The 22,981-nt window shown below is 41.5% G+C and overlaps 3 protein-coding genes across 5 annotated transcripts in view; all 3 read left to right on the top strand.

Moving 5' to 3' along the window:
• LOC112565838 overlaps positions 1 to 22,981 on the top strand; it is a 341,939-nt gene that overhangs the window by 74,096 nt on the left and 244,862 nt on the right. The window lies entirely within an intron of this gene.
• Positions 725 to 21,555, top strand: LOC112565820 (5'-nucleotidase-like). Of its 3 annotated transcripts, none has more exons than XM_025241626.1 (11): positions 725 to 881; positions 7,713 to 7,916; positions 8,293 to 8,452; positions 8,978 to 9,194; positions 9,986 to 10,174; positions 10,348 to 10,548; positions 11,223 to 11,354; positions 11,677 to 11,802; positions 20,243 to 20,410; positions 20,687 to 20,887; positions 21,338 to 21,555. In XM_025241626.1, the coding sequence occupies exons 2-11, from the start codon at positions 7,774 to 7,776 to the stop codon at positions 21,538 to 21,540; spliced, it is 1,740 nt and encodes a 579-aa protein (XP_025097411.1). In that variant the 5' UTR covers positions 725 to 881; positions 7,713 to 7,773; the 3' UTR covers positions 21,541 to 21,555. The 3 variants fall into 3 exon arrangements, with proteins under 3 accessions (XP_025097411.1, XP_025097409.1, XP_025097410.1); XM_025241624.1 differs by lacking the exon at positions 725 to 881 and adding an exon at positions 3,451 to 3,830; XM_025241625.1 differs by lacking the exons at positions 725 to 881; positions 20,243 to 20,410; positions 20,687 to 20,887; positions 21,338 to 21,555 and adding exons at positions 3,475 to 3,830; positions 12,052 to 12,219; positions 12,551 to 12,754; positions 13,161 to 14,606.
• LOC112565829 (5'-nucleotidase-like) lies at positions 15,875 to 20,037 on the top strand. Its single transcript, XM_025241643.1, has 7 exons — positions 15,875 to 16,182; positions 16,869 to 17,028; positions 17,496 to 17,712; positions 18,614 to 18,802; positions 18,931 to 19,131; positions 19,516 to 19,646; positions 19,912 to 20,037. Exons 1-6 carry the CDS (start codon positions 16,040 to 16,042, stop codon positions 19,578 to 19,580), a joined length of 975 nt encoding a protein of 324 aa, XP_025097428.1. The 5' UTR covers positions 15,875 to 16,039; the 3' UTR covers positions 19,581 to 19,646; positions 19,912 to 20,037.

Raw genomic sequence — 22,981 nt, 5'->3', positions numbered from 1 at the left:
ACCTCCGTTTCCCACGGCTGTCAATCTGTTTGTCCAAACAGACAGCCAGGAGTGCATGCAGCTACCACCACATGTAAACCTACTTTCTCCTTTGTTTGCGCACGTAGATGACGAAAGTAGTGTCTTTACATCCTCTTTCTTTCAGTGTGAGCCTCACTACTCATCCACTGCTTTTTAACACCCCCGTCTCCACTGCCATCCGGTTGTCAAGCCCAGCCCATGTCCTTTTTCTTTCTCTGACTTCTTTAAACTAAAGATTTCTGTGGATGGGTGAAGGAAAATCACATCTCCAATAGTTTGTTTCACATTTTAATTTAGTATATGTTATGGTAGCTAGATTATCAGTATTATTAATTTATTTATAGCAATGTTTAGTATTTTTGTTTTAATTTTTATTTGTGTGTATGTGTGTGTGAGCGCGCGCCTCGAGTTCATATATCCATGATACGTGCGGATACGTTTCTCTGTGCGTGCGTATGTGCAAGCACATATATCTTTGTGTTTGTATGTGTGTGTGTTTGCGCATAGTCAAGCCAGTGAAAGACCTATATAACCTCCTATGTGACTGACATACTGCCTGCTCTACTACCCATGAGATCACTTACTCTCTCATTTTCTCCCGCCCTACCCCACCCCAGCACGACCCATACTACCCTGTTCATCCCCTTTCATAAGTACAAAAAGTGCAGATACCTCTAGCACCCTGGTGTTTTTAAGTGCTGATAAGTCCCGAGGTAAGCAGTCGCGAGTCACTTCAGCCCTCAGTTCCGAGATCCTCAAAGGTTAGGAACGACCACTCCTGCAGCTCCGCCAACCACGTGCCAGTCATTACTTGCTCTTGGCGACTGCATCCGTCATCGTCCTGGTCGTTTCGGAGAACGGTGAGCCAACACTCTTACTGTTATTTTGTTGTTACTGCATAGTTACATTGTTACAGGTAGTCCAGGTTTTAACGAACTCAAGTGGTTTGAGTCGTTTGTGAGTTAAGTAAATGTCGGGAGTTGAAAATTTTGCTGGGGTTTGTCCGGCCAGCTGGGCGGACGGAGAAACAATGTTAAGTCTGACGCTTCAGGGTGTGACAATTAATTATAGAAAGGTTTAGGTGAGGTACTTGTTTTGTCTTCCCTGGGGTTTCACTGAGATAGAAGTCGCCTTCTCCTCTTCTCTTTACGGATAATTTAAATATCGTATGACTAAGGATGTCTATTTTTCTGCTTAAAAATCTAGCTCTCTCGTTCACTGTCCACTTTGTACTCTTTTTCCTTTTGCCCTTATTTTTCTTTCTTTCTTCTTTCTTTCTTCTTTCCTTTCTTTCTTTCTTTCTTTTTAATATTTATTTCACGTGAAGTAGCTTCAATGTTTTGTACAGTTACTCACAGGATAACACTGCACACCGCCCATAGCTTGTTCACAAAAACCAGAAATCAAAATGTCGGTAAGAACAGTCAGCGTCCACAGTACACGAAGCAGCAACTGATAAGCAAATTGCTGGGTGACATGTTTAGTGAGCTTAACATTCGACCTGTGCGCCCGTTATATCACCTGTACACGTTCAGCAAGCCCAGAAAGATAGAGTCGGAGGTGTTAAGGGGAGGGTCAAAGAGAAACACAGACCTTGCAATCAGAGAACACGACCACTTAACAACACATAAAAGTCGAACAGGATGCCTTTCTGGGAAAAGCGAATTTAAAAATCATCTGGTGCACTTTAGTGAAGTGGCTTCAGTTTTGCACGATATCAGTAGACGTTGGTGGTATGAGTTTACTCTTCATTTACTGTTGTTGTTGTTGATTATATTTCAACCCATCATGTGATCAAATATCTTTAAAAGTGCTCTCTCTTTATTTATTTTTTTTTAACTTCTAATGACCGAATTAAGTTCGGTCCAAAATATTACTTCTCCTTGTCTAGGTAAACAGCATCCCTCCGTTCTATAGGATATACAAATATCGCATTTTATAGACATAGGTAAAATGTCTCGCACACTACAACTAAACTTTGTCAAGGCAACAGCCAGCAGGAGAACTAGAAGCATATGTCACTACACATGTCTGTACATTTGCAGCAGTCCCAGTCAACAATTACCACGGGGGTAGGAGGTGTAGCAGTCTTGAATATTATCACAAGCATTTGTTGAAACTTGTTTTAAGATTTCATAAACAAAAAAAAAAAATAAAATAAAATAAAATAAAATTTTTCATATGGCTTGCGTGCTACAGTTGTTATCAGAGAAGTATAATCTCAGGGGTTTCTCTCCTCAAAGCGCAGCTTATCAAACAGAGCCACCGTTGTGTGACAGACAACATATAATTGACCAAGCACCGTGCTGTACGGACTGCACATAAACTGAACATCTGGCCGTCTGCCGAGCCCTCAGTTAGGTTCTTGTAAAATTGTAAACTGTCATGCCATTTGACAACCATCATCAGCATTCACAGCAAGTTAAGAAATAAATGATTGGAAGCTGTTAATATCTTGTAAAAGTCATTGACCTCCCAAAGCTGACCTACAAAGCTTGAGATTTGTGTACTAGTTAGTCTGCTCTTCCTCTTCGCATTCCTCTTTACTTTTTTTACATTTGTTTTTAATTCGTCGTCGGTGCTGTTGTTTATCCTTCCGTCGTTCATGTGTTGTTTGCCCATGTCTCATTCTTAAGCGCTAAGAGCATGCTTCTTATGAGTGTGAGTAGAATGAGGCTAAGTGGAGAATATCTAACTACATATAAAGACCCTCCTAAATGCACATGTGGAGATAGGCTTAGCACCCCACATGTGCTTTTGGAGTGTCATGAAAACAAAGAAGAAAAAGATGCATTAAGTCAGGTCTTAAATAAACACAGGCTGGCCTTAAGCATTAACAGCTGTTTTAACCCACCAAAAGACATATGGCACTCCATACTGACATTAGTAGTAACAACGGTGGCAAGCCACCCTCATGCTAGACTCATATAAACAGGTAAAAAACGCCAAAGCCTAACCCTGCATAAGTTTCTATATCCATAGGGAAATAAACATAGGAAAAAAATCTATATAGGAAAAAAAAAGGAAAAAAAAAACAACGGGTGAATAACCACCAGTACTGGAAAAAAAAAGCGGGCAGCATAAGCAAAAGTAATACCTCAAATAAAAGCCTAGGATATAGAAATAGGGTAACAAAAAGGATGTGGCAACCCGGATAGTACATCACCACTGCAGACTTGCCAGGACCCCAGGACAGCACGAGCACAGCAACTCCGATGGCAAAAGGGCACCAACACCAGTAGACAGCACCTGCGGCATAAACAACGAACGGCAACCCTTCTCCCACTCCCTTCCCCTTCTTACCACCGTCACCTACCCTCTCCAAAGCCTTCCCCTCCCCTGAAAATCCCTGCCCCCCCCCCCTCCACCATAGTGCGAAATCGCCTTGAGGTGGAAGCACTCTCCCTTTCAAGCTCAACAACAACAACTATGCGCTATATAAATTTTGCAAACTGAAAGACCCTTGGTGAAAGTCTCGTTCAGGTGACAAAATTGCCAGCAGTTCACTCTCTGTATGGTCCATGGCGCAGCCACAGCAAATGTGTTTATCGCATGATAAAAAATGGAAACTAGGTCCGCCATAAACGAATGCCAGCTTGTGATTGTTCCCCTAGAGGCCTAGAGTGTGAGAGCGCGTTAGTCCCAGTGTTTAAAGCACTGGCGTCCGAACACGGAGGCGCGCATTCGATACCCGTGTGGCGCAGCAGCTGTCTTTCGGCGAATTCTGCCGTTGAATGGGTTCCTATCACCGGTGGGGAACCTTTTTTCCTGGAAACGAGAAAAGTACCTCACTCTCCCAAGACCGCAAGGTTAAAGGACTTTCTTACTTTTCTAAAGTTTTTTGTTTTTGTTTTTTTATTTCTTGACAAGAGACTATTTCTTCTTAATCGAATGATTTAGCAACCTTAGGCAAAGAGTGCTCGGCAACATAATTTGTGTTCTGCAACCTAACTGGTCAAAATTTAGAGGCATTTTACTACCTTCATAAATGCAATATACATTTTTATGGCCATTTTGACAGTTAATAATAGCGGTGAAAGCTTTTATAGCGAGGTATCCCGAGGGAAGACAGGATCTCCGCTCATTACAAACATAACAACACCTCACAGTCAAAATTGCTGTGGCTCTCTTTATGAAGGTAATGAGAATGTAAGGTGGTTGACAAACTGAGACAAAATTGGATAAACTGGTATAAAGAAACAGAAGTAGATCACAAGAGAGAAAGAAATATGAATAGACAGATTACTATGACAGTCACCACACTGAAGCATTTTAGGTAGGCTATGCAAACACACATACACACATATCATTCGTTCTAGTTTGAAGTGAGGTCATACAAACTCTGAATATGACTTGCACATTAGTCTTCTCTGACCTATGCCAGCTCTCTACAGGCTCGTTTTATTTTTTTATTTTTTTTAAGGCAGGCGAAGGATGGGGTTATCTGGGAGGTAACTATGATAGCAGTTGGCGAAGAGGGAATGAGAGAGGGGTTTAAGTAAATTTGCGATGTTTGACCCAGATATCGTGAAGCTTTGAGAGCTTGTGGAGAGAGAGAGAGGGATTCAACCCAGTCCAGGCTTTTTATAGAATCTCCTTCGAGTTATTAAACGTCCTTTAAAAGTTTAAAAAAAAATTAACAGATGGGGTGCAGAGTAGTTGGAAAGTTGTGACTGGGGTTAATAAACACTTATCATTACAGCATAACTGCTGGAGAGTTCATCACTCCTGTCCATGTCCTTGTCGATTCGCCCTATAATCCGTCGTAACACCGATCTAAAGATAGATGAGCAAACGTTTACTGTTTGTCTTTGCCGTTTGTTGCCCTTTTTTTAGTGTCCTTGTTCACCTCTCTCGCCCACCTAACTGCGAAGGTGCGCGCACACACACACAGACACAGAGATCCGGCCGATCCTGTTTTCATTGAACGCTCCCTTACTAGGATGTAACGTGCACAATAGATCCTCACACACTCACACATACACGCTGTGTACGAGTTGTCCATCTAAGTAATCACAACGTATGCCAGTTATGATCATGGGCTCCTATTGCAATGGTCCTGCCGAAGACAGGCGAATATAATATGCCTTAAAATTACATGCATTCACCCACTCACCCAAACATTCTTCGTGCGCATTCTCTCTTTTTCTTTCATATTCACCACACACACATAGTCCCGCCACGCCCACACACACCCATGCACCCACACTAGTATTAGGCAATCAACCCCAGCCGCTCACCCTTTGAGAGGCCGAGGCTGTGAGGCTTACCACATGAGGTCACATTACTTATGAAATATTTCCAATGTTCTCGCTGTTTGCCATCAGTTCACTGCGCTTCGTTAGAAAATATACATCGCCACATTTTTCATGACCTTTGTGTCCGCAAGAACATCAACACAGCAAACATCGTCTGTTGTGACCAGGTGTATGTCAGGTGTAAGGATACTTGGTCCTGATGTCAACATAAGTTGGACGCTAACTGTCCCAACCGTCAAAGCAATAACACCTTCGGTAGAAAAGGTGTCGATTCAGCACTACCCTTCGGTAGGTCCCACCTCAGTTGACTGCAGTCGCCATAGTTACCTCTTGCCAACTTCCTGACGTCAAAACCCAATTGAATGACGTAAAAATGATCCGCGTGGAGATTGCGTCAGCATTCGCGTGACGCTCTTCCCTGATGTGGTAGATAGTAAACAACTAGAACAAAAATAGCAATCGCATTGAAACGTGAATCGTTACAACACCCATGCACCCTCGCTAGCATTCAGCCATCAACCCCAGCCGCTCACCATTTGAGAGGTCGAGACTGTGAAGCTAACCACATGAGGTCACATTACTTATGAAATATTTCCAATGTTCTCGCTGTTGGCCATCAGTTCACTGCCTTAACGCCTAGAAAATATACATCGCCACATTTCTCATGACCTTTGTGTCCCCACCCCCAAGAACATCAACACAGCGAACATCGTCTGTTGTGACCAGGTGTATGTCAGGTTTAGATTATTGGTCTGATGTCAACATAGGTTGGACACTAGCAGAACATGTTCTTCACCTTCCGTTCTGTCTTGGCGAAAAGGCCAGTGTTTGTTAAAGGTATTTGAATATCTGATATTTATTTCACTAATTACTAGTCTAAATTGTATTAGAGTATTTCTAAACTTTTTTATAATTATTATTGAGAGGTGCTTTTCTGGTCTGAACTCCTTTTTAAACTGTCTATAAGCTTAGTGTCATTGTGAGTTTTAATGTATACGCACAAAGACCTTTTAACAGCGAATAAATAAACTTTTACTGTCCCTGAAAACTGTCAGACTTCGGAATAGTATAACAGCATAGCTAGGACCTAGGTATCAAACAGTTTAAAAGAATATGCTAGGGTTCAGTTTACCTAACCTCCACATCGTTTTCAACAGTTGAGCTACTCTTACACTTTCAATTTCATTTGGACCGATATACAAGTTTTTGCTTTCTGACAGATGCTCTCCCTTCCTGAATACCATGATTTTTGTTTTTTTCTATTTTTATTTCTAACCCAAGGTGTTTTGATGACATCTCTAGGTTTGAGATTTGGTTTTGCAGACCCGTGGGTGTAGTCGAGATAAGTGTGATATCGTCAGCAAACAGAATATTTCTAGAAGACAAGGCAGGAACTGTCTCCTGCCGTGTGTAAGAACGTAGTCCTCCACTTCGTTGATTGGAAGAGAGAAGATTAGTGGGCTTGCTAAACATCCCTGACGAACTCCAGCTGGACAGTCGAAGAAATCAGAATACTGGAAACCTGCTCGCATGCATGCTTGGACTGACATACATGACTTCAGCTTTTGGATTATTTTTATAGAATCCTGTATCTCACTGACCACAGCTTTTCCATGTCCACCGAGTTGAAGGCCGCTTGTAGTCAATAAAAACGATGAACAAACAGTTTCTGCCTGAGATTAAAACACCTTTGGATGATTGATGCTAAAGTGTACACATGATCTATTGTTGAGTAGTCTTGCCTGAAGCCTGCCTGCTCTTCAAATTAATTTTGTTTTCTTCTTCCGCCCACTTGCATGGTCTCTTATTGGATATGGAAGGTGAAAGTCTTACTAAAGACACTGAGTAACGACACCTAGTTAGTCGGGTTGTTGATGTCTCCTTGTTTGTGGAAAGGAACGATTGCTGAGCGTTCCATGATAATCCGGAGAGTATTGCTGGTTAAATAGTTTGTTAAAATACTCGGTTAGGAAAGGAACTACACTGCCCCCCGGCATGTTTTAGATATCCGGCTAGCACTTCATCCAGTCCTGACTCTATTCTGTCATTGTCACCAACAGTTTTGGATAATGTACTCAAAGTTTACGACTTCCAGGGATTGTGGGGTTTGTTTATTGCCCATAAAAAGGACGAAATGGGCTGTGCATCAGAGTAAAGCACAAAAGGAAAAGGGGGAAGAGAAAAGGTCTTAATTCTTACAATTTTACGAGATCTTTGTATAAAGCAGCAGCAAAAGAATAAATACCAGCAATCTGCAATCGGAGATCGGATTTGTAGAAGAGAGTGTTCCCTTCAGACATTGTGGTCCAAATGGTGTGTAATGACTGGGTAAGCCATTTATTTCAAAAGCTGTACACGACCGTCCTGTAGTCAGTGTCCAACACTCAGTCTGATACTTTGCTGTCACCCTCACATCCGGACGTTTCTGCGCAGTGGACACGATGTCCTCCATCTTCTGCCGTCCATCGTCGCCGTCGTCGTGGTGGCGCTGACGATGACTGTTGCACCCACCTCGTGCGAGTACCAGCTGACGATCCTGCACACCAACGACGTGCACGCGAGATTTGACGAGACCAGCGTGTACAGCAGCAGCCCCTGCCCACCCAACGAAGTCGCAGCCAACAATTGCTTCGGAGGGTACGTCTAGCAACGTTACTAAAAATAACAGGTTGATTGGGGGTCGTGTGGATGGATGCTCGGGTATGGTTAATTGTTACAATCTGTTTAATGAAGGCGCCATTGCTAGACAGTTTAATGACAGACACCTAGCTCATCTGAAAATCTCGGAATAAGAGCTTTAATGACAACCATTGAGATCTTTGAAATTTCTGGATTAGCTGCTTTAATGAAGAACAACTTATTTGTAAATTTCTGGGTTAGGGTTAGGGTTAGGGTAAACTTTTTTTGTTGTTTTGCTTGTATTTTGAAACAGAGTGTGTAAACATGTTTACAAGTTAAGACTTTTGACATCTTAGTGATATGATCATAATCAGTTGCTATGGTGATTGCCCAGGTTCGCTCGACTGGTGACAGCATCGCGGGAGGTGAGACAGACCTACAACAACACCCTCTTCCTGGACGCGGGGGACCAGTTCCAGGGGACCATATGGTTCTACTACTTCGGCCAAGTCGTCACCCCCATCTTCGTCAACCATCTCCAGTACGACGCGCTGGTACGTGTTGCTGAAAACAGAGATCAAGAAGATTTGTGGATATAAGGAGAAATATTTTGTTCACACTATCGGATTACAGTTTGTCATATTCCCATTTCTCTGCCTCTTGCCCTGAGCTTTCCTTTTCATTGGTGTTGTACCTCGAGCTCGGGGATGTAGATGTCTAAGTGGTTAAAGCTGCGGGGTGTTAACCCAATGTCGCAATATATCCACGTGACGTGGCGTACTTTCTCCACTCGACCCAGCCATGGAGTGGGTACGGGTGGGTGGGTGAGTTGTAACTGAGCGAAGGAGAGATGAGATGACAACCACTGTAATAAAAGCTGACCTCGAGAAATGCGAGCTCTCTCACACCTCACTCCCCTGCCATCTTACGGTCACGAGAATTTTTTTTTCTTTTTTTTAATCTGGAGCTATGACCCTGATAAATCTTCCTGGACAGTTACAGCCCAGAAGTTAAAAAAATTCTGTGACATGTCAGCAAACAGAGAAAAATACTTTGCAACATGTTTGTTGTGTGTGCAGGCCATTGGCAACCATGAGTTTGACAGAGGGGTCAGCTACCTCGTTCCCTACCTACAGAATGTCACCGCCACCGTCGTCAACGCCAACATCGACGCCACCCTAGAGCCAGAGATGAAGCCGCTGTTTGAGAAGTCGGTCATCAAGACGGTTGGCGGTCAGAGGATAGGAATCATCGGGTACACGACGCAGGAGACACCCGACTTGTCGAGTGCAGGACGTGAGTACAGTTCTGTTAGTTTGAGTCACGTGTGTGTTGACTCAAGGAGCGAGAGCAGCTAACCTGCTATGACGTCACCTCGAGTCACAAATGTTCTGAAACTGTCAGGGGGAGAAGGAGTATTGTAGGTCAGGTGTATAGTTAAAATATTTTCATACACCTCATGGAGTGAATGAATAAAATAAAATGTTCACACGTCAAAAAACAGCTAAAGAAGCATCCAGGAAGCTTCAAAGTAGTTAAAACAAAACAAAAGTAAAGAAATGAGAAAAGAAATAACATGACAACGAATAAAATAAAGAAAAAGAGAAAGAAGAAATGAAGGAAAAAGGAATAAAAAAATAAAAGAAAAACAGCATAAGGAAGATACAAAAAAGAAGTAACTGAAGAGAAATATCAAAAAATAAACAAAGAAGAAATAAAAACAAGTAGGTGGTATTATTATTATTATTATTATTATTATTATTATTATTATTATTATTATTATTATTATTATTATTATTATTATTATTATTATTATTAAAGGATGGCGAGAAATAGCTGCCACTTTTCTGCCTACTCTTATTTCGGAGTTCTTAAATGAAATCCGGATTCTCGTGGAGATGTTGTTGTGTCCTTATCACACTATCACATGGTTGCTATTATCGCTAGGTTTCAGATGAAGCCTGTCGTGGTATCAGACTACGCACAAGATGTTATTTACATTTGTATGACAGACAAGAATCTTATTTATTCTCTCTGTGGCATTTTCCTCAAGTATGCACGGCCAGAGAATCCTGTTGGTGTTGCAGAGAACTTAAAGTTTGGAGACGTGGTGGAAGCTGTGAGGAAGGAGGCTGAAGCTCTCACCAGACAAGGCATCAATAAAATTATCGCACTGGGGCATGCTGGGTATAGTGTGGATAAAGAGATAGCTACCATCCCTGGTGTGGACGTGGTGGTGGGTGGACACAGCCACACATTCCTGTACAACGCCTCAAGTAAGGAACGATGCTGCCGTTACCCTCCTTTCCCTATCTTTCTCACCCTCTTTACTATTTACTGGATTCATGTGTTAATTAGGTTCATCTGTATACAAACCTGTCATTAAAAAAAATTGCACCCTACTCGACCTGTAAATTATTAATGCTGCTGAGAAATATTGTCACTTCAGACTTGAATGACAGGCCGTCCACCGAGGTAGCATTGGGAGACTACCCAACAGTGGTTGAGAAGAATGGCAGCAGAGCGTTGGTGGTGCAAGCCTACGCCTACAGCAAATACCTGGGTATTCTCCACGTCACCTTTGACGACAACGGCAATGTCATCGACTACAATGGCAAGCCGAGACTGCTCGACGCTTCCGTACAAAACGGTAATTATAATAGACTTGATATGTTTCTTATTTCTTTGGGTGTAATCGTTTTTTCTTTTACCTTTTATTCATTCTTTCGTCAGTCATATTTGTACGAATTCTTTTCATGACTTTTTCTCTTATTTTCCCCTTCTTATTTCTCACGTTGTTGACTCACCCCTATTTGGTGTCTGAGGTACCAGTCGTATGGGAAACATAATGGGAGACAGATGATGTGAACACAAGCCAGATGGACCGGTCATGCGCCCACGTGAGAATGTCTCACAGTGGAGTCGATCCACTCCTTTACCTTAGTCATCCAGCTTTTCGTTTGCTAGCCACGGCGATGACAGCCTTTAATGTAATGCTGGAGGACCGTCTTCTGCCAGCTGTCATGTCGGAAGACCTGACCAAACAACATTAGTTCACCCAGAATAATTGGAGAAATAAATCTTCCAACGATTCTTTAAATCAAACAAACGAGATTATGATCTAAACTTTCGTAAATAGTAATATATTTATTTTTAACACTTAACAAGGTGTAAACATTCTACTTATTGCTTATTTCTTGTTTTAAGCCATCTTGAAAAAAAAACAACACAAAAGCATCGAAGTTCCTCTGTAGCAAAGCCCGTGTTTTGAAGGGAGGATGATACACAAACTTCTAAACTTCTCTATTTATTGTCATTATCTAGATAATGCCACGCTAGAGATGCTGAAGCCATGGAGGGAAAAGGTTTCAGTAGAGTCGTCATCTGTGATTGGCAAAACACTTGTCAACCTGGAGGGCAGCTCTACAATCTGCAGAATACGAGAGTGTAACCTGGGTATGGACTTTCGTCTTGTATCTTGTGACATCAGCGTGAGGGTTACCTTGACAACTTAGTGCTGCATGGCTCAGCTTGGCTATAAAAATCTTTTCAAACTTTTCAATCGGCATTTACATGTGTTTCTTATCGAGATAATAGCATAATTTACCTTTATTCTAGAATTATTAACGGCAATGTCACAAGCAACATAACGACAACGATGGTTTAAAGAGGACAGCGACAAATGACACAAACGGTGACTATGACAAAGACAGGGGTAGTGACAATGCTGATGATGGTGGAGCAAGTGACAGCTTGCGCAATAAAATCGATTCTTCAGGCAACCTCATCGCTGACGGCATGATTTACGGCAACCGCAAACTGTTAGAACAAGACCCGGATAGGTGGTCTGATGTGACCATCGCCATCACGAACGGAGGCGGGATCAGAGACACCATCGTAAGAGGTAAGAGTTAATTAGCTTCTGTACTTTACTGTTATGGCCCCTCCTGTTTCACTTTGTACATTTGTATACACATATGTACATAGGTACAGACTGATAGATGATTTAAGTTCATTCACTGTATAACCTTACCAATCTGTGTATGATTAATTCAACATGTATATACTCTGGTTAATTATTTCTTTTTGATATCCTGCTAAACATAGCTATGTTGGTCTAGTAATTTCTAATTACTTTTGAACACGATGAAAGGTAACGTGACGATCGCCAACATTCTGAATGTGATGCCTTTCCAAAACACCATCGACGCCATCACCATCAAGGGAAAGTACCTGCAAGCCGCCCTGGAGCACTCAGTGTCCAGGTACAAAACCTGTAATCAGACAGGTGATCTCTTCGGTGGATTTCTGCAGGTATCAGGTGAGCGGATACTGGGTGTGGGAGTGAATGTCAGTGACTTTGCACCAAGCGGAGAAAATCAACAGCCTGTTAGAGACCATCTAGTGATAAGTGTGTACTATCGATGAGAAATGTTCCAGAAATTGTCAATACCAAGCAACTTCTCTAACGCTCCACCTTTTCTTAAGCTTTTCTCTATAAATTATTTAAACGACACACGAAAAAGTGAATAGATAAATATAGAGATAGCTTTTAACGGACCTCCGTGTATAGACAGTGCGAATATTTCACCAATGTTGATGACATTGGATGACATGGCAAGAAGCTTTTACCTATCTCCACTTTACTACAGGTCTACAAGTGCGGTATGACCTGAGCCAGCCCGTGGGTCAGCGGGTGGTCAGCGTGCAGGCCCTGTGCAACGACTGCCTGGTCCCCCGCTACTTTCCTCTGGAGGCAGAGAAGGTCTACAAAGTCATCCTGCCGTCCTTCGTCCGCACAGGGGGCGATGGCTACACCATGTTTCGTGACAACGCCTTGAACACGGAACTGTACAGTGAGTTTTCCAGTTTGGAAAGCCGTCTCTCTCTCTCTTGCTCGCTCACACACACACACACATCTGTATGCACGGAAACACTTCTTTTAGTTATAGTTTCAACTAGCCACAGATACTTTCCATTAACATATGTCCACTGCTCTCCGTAAATATTCTTGGTATCAGCTGGCCTTTATTTTGACCGGTCTTGAATGGTTATTTTATATATTTGTCTCTCACGAGGCAGGTGTGTGTGTGAGTGAGAGCAACACAGACAAGATACAATTTTGTAAATGAACAGATATAGAGATATGATACTGTTCCTTGTGAATAAACAAACAGAGAGATAGGATACTGTACCTTATAGGTTTGTATCTCGACATCTTCTCCACCTCGATCAAAATATCTTTTGCCTTTGTCGTTGCAGATCGGCTTGACAGTGAGGTTTTCCTAGACTACGTGAAGAAAACGTCCCCCATTGCGCAAGGGATTGAAGGACGTATTCAGTACGTGGTGGGCCCCAATGATTGTCCCACTTCCGGTTATACTTCCGGTGCGTCTTCATTGGTTACAATGGGGACACTGGTTTATTTTACCGCTCTTTTGGTTTGCCTTTATCACTGAAGTCGACTTTAATGATACCATTTCTGGAAAACTACGCTAGCTGCAATATGTGAGTCAAAAGTGAGGGAAGATAACTTTCTTTTTTGATAGTGGACCCTTAGACAGTTTCCTTCCTTATCTACCCAGAAACAGAAAAGTTTGCTCACACATCCTACGATGACATTAGCTGACCTCTTCACCAGCACACGTAGTACCAAGACGAGACCTCCAGCCCCAATATCATCGTAACAGATATTCAGGAAACTATAGTCCAGAACTGATGAGGTTTATAAACGGTTAAAAAGTAAATTATAATGGAATTCTAGATCAGTATTAAAGATAAAGCCAACCACAAAGCAAATAAAAGTAGCAAAATTCTTTTATTGAGAACGCAGATTGTCTGCGGTTAAGCTCAGATGATCTAAGACAATCCTCGCTTGTATTTTTATTGTCGTGTTGTTGTTGTTGTTGTTGTTGTTATTGTTGATGGTGGTTGTGGCAGTCAAACCAATTTTATGCAAGTCATTGATGATACAGAGATAACGACTTTTTTATGAAGCATCGTTTGGATGCCACTTTTTTTCACGATGTTTGTGTGTATGTGTGCGTGTATGAAATTTCATTTTTTCAACACAAAAATTAAATCATGAACCACATAAAACTTCTAGCTTTAAACCTTTGAGAAATGAAGCTGTGATAAGGCAAGTGTAGACTGTAAGTGATAAGCCTGTATTGTTTGTTTGAATGAATGCAAAACAAATTTCTTCAAGTAGATGATGCAGATCTTTGAGAGAAAATTAATATCCACGAGAGCTCAAACCTGTTTCTATGACTGGGAGGAGTAGTTACCTTACCTTCTGTCATCACTGTGTGAAGACAAGAACATCCTGTCAGAATAGATTCTTATGTAAGTTTGCCTACAGGACCAAAGATTCACTTTATTGTTTCAAAAAAAAACGGCTTCTGACTGCTGGCTTTAATATATATATTATTAGCTGTCATAAACCAACCAGTGAGTGTATGTGAATACTAAATACTATTTATAAATATAGGAATGTGTATAAACATGCATGGATATATTTTTAATATTTCAATTCTCCTTACAGGTTGAACGAATATTGAATCTTCTAATGAATCGTGATGTATGTGTGTGAATGGTATTAATCTGTGAGGTGGATACCAATGTGTGATGCTGGTCTATTGCATGTGTCTTTAATTAGTGATGAATGTTGGCGTTGCCATCTGGGATAAATAAAGTTGCATGGTATTAGTTATTGTTCTCGTTGTGATTTCACTTCCTTGCGTGTGTTACTGAATCTCTTTTTTCTATTGTTGTTATTGGAATATTAGCTGCGTCCATGATTTCGCTCTAGCTGATTGCTGACTAACTGCACGTGCACAGTTGAGACGTGTGGAAAAAGAAGTAGATCACAAGAGAGAAAATATGAAAGACAGATTAGTATTAGTCACCACACTGAAGCATTTGGGGGGGGACTATGCAAACACACATTGCGGCTCAAAGGAGCAACAAGGAATAAACTAATGCAAACACACATACACACGTATCATTCGTTCTAGTTTGAAGTGAGGTCGTACAAACTTTCAATATGACTTGCACATTAGTCTTCTGTGACCGATGATAGCTCTCTACAGTCTCATTTTTTTAAAGGCAGGCGAAAGATGGGGTTATCTTGGAGGTAACTATGATAGGCAGTTGGTCAGGTAGAAGTTGGGGAATTGAAGAGGGGTGTAAGCAAATATGTGGTGTTTGAACAGGTTATGATATGGTGAAGCTTTGAGAGCTTGTGTGTTTGAGAAAGAGAGAGAGAGAAGAATTTGACCCACTCCAGGCTTTTGTATAGAATCCCCTTCGAGTTATAACCGTCCTTTTTGAGTTCTTCAAGAGACACTGCCACTGTCAAACAGGAGAGTGAAGATCGTCAGCACTGTGCCACAGCGTTGTACCATCAGAAATCACCTGCAGTAGATCGTCAATGGCTCAATCCTTTATTGTTCAGAAAGTTGTATTGACTTTCCTTGAAATTATCTAAACATAAAGAGCAGCTTTTTCCACACATTAGATGGTGTAAAAAAGTGAAACTCTGTTTCTCTTTTGAAATTCATCCATAATTTGCGCCTGCTGTAATACGTGTTATAAGATATTAATAACAATAATATTATGAGCATACCAAGCGTTGCCGCCAACACTTCATTCCAATGACGAATGCCTTAAATTATAATATTATTTTTTTTTAATTTAAGTGGGTTCATCATCGGGTAAGGAATAATCCATCTCACACTTTTACACGATAATCATTATAGTAATGTTAATATTCATAGCGTCACCTTGTCTCACACGATCACGTTTTCTGGCTTGTGCCATGTCAGAGAGTATAGATATCTATAGATATGATGTTCTTTTTCTTAACATCAAGTCAGGAAAAATATTTTTTCCCTTCGACGGTTGCGAGTGAAACCTCTACTTATCTCTAAAGTGGTCCAAATGGCGTACAATGGCCGCTATCCCCTCTATCGTATGACCCTGTCCTTCCGGAAGCTGTCCCGACCGTCCTGTAGTCAATGTCCAACACTCAGCCTGATACTTTACTGTCATCCTGACATCCGGACGTTTCTGAGCAGTGGACACGATGTCTTCTCATCTTTCTGTCGTCCATCGTCGCCGTCGTCGTGGTGGCGCTGACGATGACTGTTGCACCCACCTCGTGCGAGTATCAGCTGACGATCCTGCACACCAACGACGTGCACGCGAGATTTGACGAGACCAGCGTGTACAGCAGCAGCCCCTGCCCACCTGCCGACGTGGCAGCCAACAAGTGCTATGGCGGGTACGTCTAGCAAGATCCCTAAAAATAACAGGTGGATAGGGGATCATGTGGATGGATGCTCGGGTATAGGTGTTATAGTGGTGGTGGTGGTGGTGGTGGTGGTGATGGTGGTGACTCTTAATTTACTTGAATCTCCACTTCTACTTGTAGAAACTTTATGTGACACACACTACGACTGAAAGGTTGATGACATCAACATAATTTAAACAGCACATGCTCAATGGTTGTGCAAGGCAAGATAAGATTGTTTGCCTCGGAGACATAATCAATTTTCTTATCAGCTCCTGATAAAGCCTTCATGCAATGTCGCAATGCACTACCCTGATTAACAAATGAAATCCAGTATTCTGTGTTCAGGTGCTCAGTACAACCATGGTAGTACAATACCTCACAGCTCAATAATAAAGACAATACAAAACGTTCTCATTCTTCTCGTCAGAGAATCCCAATGATTAATGTTAACTATTTTTAAGTACATCCGACGACCTTACACCTTGATATACAATCAGGACGCAAAGCATGCATAAATAAACATACATAAAATATATTATGACTTTTTTATTATAAATTTACCAAAAGGTCTTAAGATCGCAAGTTCAAACACCGTGATGTCTGCCTTATTACAAGTTAAGACTTTTGACATCTTAGTGATATGATCATAATCAGTTGCTATGGTGATTGCCCAGGTTCGCTCGACTGGTGACAGCATCGCGGGAGGTGAGACAGACTTACAACAACACCCTTTTTCTGGACGCGGGGGACCAGTTCCAGGGGACCATATGGTTCTACTACTTCGGCCAAGTCGTCACCCCTGCCTTCGTCAACCATCTCCAGTACGACGCTATGGTACGTGTTGCTAGGCAACTGCGACCTTTCTGTGAGCACGTTCGTGTGTTCTAATAATTAAAGAATAAGGTATGTGTTTACGCGTGTAGATATGTATGTATAATGTATGTGGACATGCGTATTTGTAGTAATGTATCTCGAGCTGGAGGAAGTAGATGTTTAAGTAGTTAAAGCTACGGAATGTCGCAATATCCAAGTGACATAGCGTACTCTCCACCACTCGACCCAGCATTGGAGTGGGTATTGGGGGTGGTAACACAGCGAGGGAGAGGACATGACAAACTCCCTAATAAAAGCTGACCCTGAGACACTTCACTCCCCTGCCATCTTAAGATCGCGAGGCTTTTCTTTTAATCTCGAGCTATATCCCTGGTAGACTACAGATTAACTAGCCAAATAGCAAATAAAATCAACTACAAAAAAAAAATACAAACAAACTTTGCAACGGGGGTTTGTTGTCTGTGCAGGCCATTGGCAACCATGAGTTTGACAAAGGGGTCAGCTACCTCGTTCCTTACCTACGGAATGTCACCGCCACCGTCGTCAACGCCAACATCAACGCCACCCTAGAGCCAGAGATGAAGCCGCTGTTTCAGAAGTCGGTCGTCAAGACGGTTGGCGGCCAGAGGATAGGAATCATCGGGTACACGACGCAGGAGACACCCGACTTGTCGAGTGCAGGACGTGAGTGCAGTTCTGTTTGTTTGAGTCACGTGTGTGTTGACTCAAGGAGTGAGAGCAGCTAATCTGCTATGGCGCCCCTCCGTGACAGAAATGTTTTGAAAACTCTCAGGGTGGAGGAGGGAGGTTCAGCAGCTGGATCAAAACAAAAATAGCGAAAGAAGCTTCCAGGAAGTTTGCAAAGTAGTTATAAACAAAGAAAAGGAAATAAGAAAAGAAAAGATGGAATGGTAGACATAATAAATAAAGAGAAAGCGTAAAAAATAAGTAATTAAAGAAAACGAAATTCATAAAATGAAAGAAAAAGGACATTAGGAAGACACAAAAACAGAAGAAAAAAAACAACCCAAAAAATAAAATAAAATTAGAGGAAAAAAAGAAACGAAAAAGCAAGAAGTACGTGAAAGTACGTGAAAGTAAGTGAAAGATTAATAATTAAAAAAGGTAGCAATGAAAGAAATAAGAATAAAACGAAAAAAAAAAATAATAATGAAAGAAGATAGAAATGAAATGAACAAGAAAACAACAGAAAAGGATTAAATAGGAATTTGAATAAAAAGGCACAAGAGATTAAAAGATGAAATAAAAAAAGAAGGAATATAAAACAAAAGAAAAAATCAATTCTTTTTCATCGTCGTCGTCGTCGTCATTAAGAAAGTATGAAGGCGAGAAATAGCATAAATTTCGGTCTAGTGACCGCTCCCTCTTAATTTTTTTTCACTGGACTGGTTTATAAGCCGAAAATATTTACAACTTAAAAACTGCGTCGTAATCATTTCGTTTTGCTTTCGATGTGATGGATGTGTGTGCTTCAGTTAAAACTGTGAACAGTTTACACTTATTTATTCTCTCTGTGGCATTTTCCTCAAGTACTCACGGCCAGAGAATCCTGCTCGTGTTGCAGAGAACTTAAAGTTCGGGGACGTGGTGGAAGCTGTGAGGAAGGAAGTTGAAGTTCTCACCAGTCAAGGCATCAACAAAATTATCGCACTGGGGCATGCTGGGTACAGTGTGGACAAGATCATAGCTACCATCCCTGGTGTGGACGTGGTGGTGGGTGGACACAGCCACACATTCCTGTACAACGCCTCAAGTAAGGAACGATACTGTCGTTACCCTCCTTTCCCTCTCTTTCTCATCCCCTCTTTACTATTTTCCCTAAATTCACCCTAACAGACCTGTAAATTATTAAAACCAGCTGCACAAATATTGTTGCTTCAGACGTGAATGACAGGCCGTCCACCGAGGTAGCACTGGGAGACTACCCAACAGTGGTTGAGAAGAATGGCAGCAGAGCGTTGGTGGTGCAAGCCTACGCCTACAGCAAATACCTGGGTATTCTCCACGTCACCTTTGACGACAACGGCAATGTCATCGACTACAATGGCAAGCCGAGACTGCTCAACGCTTCCGTAGAAAACGGTGAGTAGTTCACAAAAATGGTATGCACGTGGCTTCTGCTTACAAGACTGGCAGTGTTGCAGTGATATAACCTTAATGACTGGCCAGGCTTCGAACACCAACTGCTCTCTCATACAGCCCTAAATATATCAAAAATTATCAGAGAAATCACTCTTCCAACAATTCTTTACATCAAACAAAACGAGCTTATAGGCTCCTAAGTTTTTGTAAACATAACAGAAGTAGTTTTAACACTTAACAACCTGTAAACATTCCACGTGATGCTTATGTCTAATGATAAAGCCTTCTTGAAAGCATCTAATTTCCTTTTTGAACCAATCCCGTGTTTTGAAGTAAAGATGATACACAAACTTCTAAACTTCTCTATTTATTGTCATTATCTAGATAATGCAACACTAGAGATGCTAAGCCATGGAGGGAGGAGGTCGCGAAGAGGTCGCAAGCAGTGATTGGCAGAACACTTGTCAACCTGGAGGGCAGCTCTACAATCTGCAGAAAACAAGAGTGTAACCTGGGTATGGACCGTTGTCTTGTGTCTTGTGACATCAGCGTGAGGGTTAATTTACTTGGTGACAACATAGTGCTGCATGGCACAGCTTGGCTACAAAACCTTTTAAAACTTAAACTAAAAATAAAACGAAAAATAAATGACACAAGAGGCCTTGACACTGACAAAGACAATGGCAATAATGCCTTGACAATGACAAAGACAATGGCAATAACAGAGACAGGGGTAGTGACAATGTTGATGATGATGGGACTGTTGAAACGTCTCCTCAGGCAACCTCATCACTGACGGCATGGTTTACGGCAACCGCAAATCGTCAGACCAAGACCCGGATGAGTGGACTGATGTGACCATCGCTATCACGAACGGAGGCTCGATCAGAGACACCATCGTAAGGGGTAAGAACCAACAAACACAAATGTACATAAGTACAGACTGATAGATTATTTCATTGCATTCAAAACGACGAAAAGATACACTTCAGTAATCTATACTTGAAAACACGACTCAATGTAACTTATATCGCAATAATTTTCTACTGAAGTATCATGTAATGTGAAGTACACTCCAGTAATTTCTAATTACTTTTGAACACGATGAAAGGTAATGTGACGATCGCCAACATTCTGAATGTGATGCCTTTCCAAAACACCATCGACGCCATCACCATCAAGGGAAAGTACCTGCAAGCCGCCCTGGAGCACTCAGTGTCCAGGTACAGCCCCTGTAACCAGACAGGTGATCTCTTCGGTGGATTTCTGCAGGTATCAGGTGAGTGGATACTGGGGTGTGGGAGTGAATGTCGGAGACTTTGACCAAGCGGAGAAAATCAACACCCTGTTAAGAGACCATCTAGTGATAAGTGTGAAACATCAATGAAATATGCTCCAGAACTTGCCGATACCAAGTAACCTCTCTCTCACGCTCCGCCTTTCCTTAAACCTTTCTCTTTAAATTTCTTAAACGACACACACACAGACGTGAAAATAGTGACGACATTCAATGAAAAAGAGAAAAGCTTTTACCTATCTCCTTTTTATTATCCAGGTTTGAAAGTGGGGTACAACCTTCAGCCCGTAGGTCAGCGGGTGGTCAGCGTGCAGGCCCTGTGCAACGACTGCCTGGTCCCCCGCTACTTTCCTCTGGAGGCAGAGAAGGTCTACAAAGTCATCCTGTCGTCCTTCGTCCGCACAGGGGGCGATGGCTACACCATGTTTCGCGACAACGCCTTGTCCACGGAACTGTACAGTGAGTTTTCCAGTTTGGAAAGCCGTCTGCTTTCGTGAAAATAGTCTTGTTTTAAGCAACTGGACTGAGCTTAATGCTTATATACTTCCATAAATGTGAGGGACAACACTCCTCTCTCTCTCTCTGTCACACACACCTGCCTATGTCTTAAGATGCAGGTCTCTAAAATAACCATTCGAGAATAGTCAAAACAAAGGCCAACTGGTATCACGAATCTTCATGGCTACACTTATTTTGATCCAAGAGGAGAGCAGGGCCACATGGAGATGTATCTGTGGATATTTGCAACTTAGCTAAAATAAGTTTACGTGCATGCTGATGATTGTAAATAAAGAGACAGGACACAATCCTTTGTAAATAAGCAGATAGGTCTGATACTGTACCTTATAGGTTTGTATCTCGACATCTTCTCCACCTCGATCAAAATATCTTTTGTCTTTGTCGTTGCAGATCGGCTTGACAGTGAGGTCTTCCTAGCCTACGTGACTAAAACGTCCCCATTACGCAAGGGATTGAGGGACGTATTCAGTACGTGGTGGGCCCCAATGACTGTCCCGCGTCAGGCTGAACTTCCGATTCTACTTCCGGTGGGTCGTCATTGGTTACAATCGTATCGCTCTTTGGGTTTGCCTTTATCTCTGAAGTCGATTTAGTGAGACCATTTCGGGAGAGCAGTGCTTTTTGATAGTGGACCTTTAATCAGAGGCTTACGAGCAATTAGAAAAAAATTATTCAAAATGTAATTCGAGTCCAAGTGATAAGCAATAAAGATAAAGCCAGTCAAAAGACGATCTTCGTCCGGTATTAAAATTAAGTAACAATATCCTTCAGCTTGTGCAGTTTGCTTATTGTTTACTGGAGACGACGTGTGTTACTCACTTACTGCGCCCACTTTTGATTGATCAGCTCTTTTCCTGGTGTGACTTTGTTGTCACGAGATGTATATATTATATGTATATATCAAATTTATTTCACTCGGTCAACACAATACCACTCCTTCATGAAATCTAGCTACCACAGCATAATGAAAATAGAGGAATTAAGCCAGATATCGGTGACCGTAATCGTAAGACTAACAGTAGTCTATTGCCTTCATCTGCAGTAGGCATCCAGAAGAATAGGTAAATTTAGGACACTTTACTCATTTAACCTCTCTGAAAAATCACCAAAACTCTTCCAAAGAATATTCGAAACCGTAGCTGGATATGTAAGGTCTTTTGCTGTCATGAGACGTGTAGGAATTTTATGTTTAAAGAATATTATTCTAAAAATTTAGTCACATCTCACAGTTCGTAAATTTGTCCCGAGAAAGCGAGAAAGGACGGGCCAGCTTGTATATGATCTAAATCACACAGAAATAACCAAATTGCGAATAGGATCTTCTTTGATATTATACGATCCACACAAAAACCACAAATAAACGGCTTAGAATCTCATAAAGAGTATAATGCTCATTTTAAAGTCATCTATTTTCGTGTTTGTTCATACGCAGAACATTAAAGGTTTATAAGTGTTTCATAAGAGAAATTACACGGAACTCTTTCGTCTGCTTCAACAAAGTTGCGTTTTTCGTCACGTGACCTTTTAATGCTGCTTGTGACTGTTTACAAATAGAAATAAAGAAGCGTGCTGCACTCGACTGCCGAAAAATAGGATGGAGGGGGAGTTCAAAATAGTTTTCATAAGTTTTCAAATGACAGAAACTTGAGGAAAGAGTAAACATAAGGATGAAAAGATTCAACTACTAAACTACAAAGCTTTGGAGGGGTAAAGACTCAACAACCTTGTGCTCAAAGTAAACACTTCGTAATTTTTTACGTGGACACGAACCAGCGAACATTGCAGTAGATCCTTGTATATCAGTTTTTGTGGGGCACAGTTCCTACACTTTTTCTGTATAACGAAGTTGCCTAAAAAGGAAAGGATGCATCTGACAGACGATCTTCAGTTCCAAAGAATTGCAAATAAAAATGTTAATGTTAAATGGGTATTCTGACTGCTGATGTGTGTAATTATTAGTGATTCATGGTATTAATCTATGTGGTGGGTATGAGTGTGAAATGCTGGTCTATCCATGTGTCATTAATTAGCGAT

Source organism: Pomacea canaliculata, linkage group LG6 (assembly GCF_003073045.1).
Source record: "Pomacea canaliculata isolate SZHN2017 linkage group LG6, ASM307304v1, whole genome shotgun sequence".
NCBI lineage: Eukaryota > Metazoa > Mollusca > Gastropoda > Architaenioglossa > Ampullariidae > Pomacea > Pomacea canaliculata.
Note: the sequence above shows the minus strand (reverse complement) of the source record. Positions and strands in the feature narration are given on the sequence as shown.

Coding starts and splice junctions, on each gene's coding strand:
- LOC112565820 (XM_025241624.1), top strand. CDS start 3,610: ATGCCAGCTTGTGATTGTTCCCCTAGAGGCCTAGAGTGTGAGAGCGCG. Junction 3,831..7,712: donor CACTCTCCCAAGACCGCAAG/GTTAAAGGACTT, acceptor GTTTCTGCGCAG/TGGACACGATGTCCTCCATC. Junction 11,803..20,242: donor CAGAGACACCATCGTAAGAG/GTAAGAGTTAAT, acceptor ACACGATGAAAG/GTAATGTGACGATCGCCAAC.
- LOC112565829 (XM_025241643.1), top strand. CDS start 16,040: ATGACTGTTGCACCCACCTCGTGCGAGTATCAGCTGACGATCCTGCAC. Junction 16,183..16,868: donor GCCAACAAGTGCTATGGCGG/GTACGTCTAGCA, acceptor GTGATTGCCCAG/GTTCGCTCGACTGGTGACAG. Junction 17,029..17,495: donor ATCTCCAGTACGACGCTATG/GTACGTGTTGCT, acceptor TTGTCTGTGCAG/GCCATTGGCAACCATGAGTT.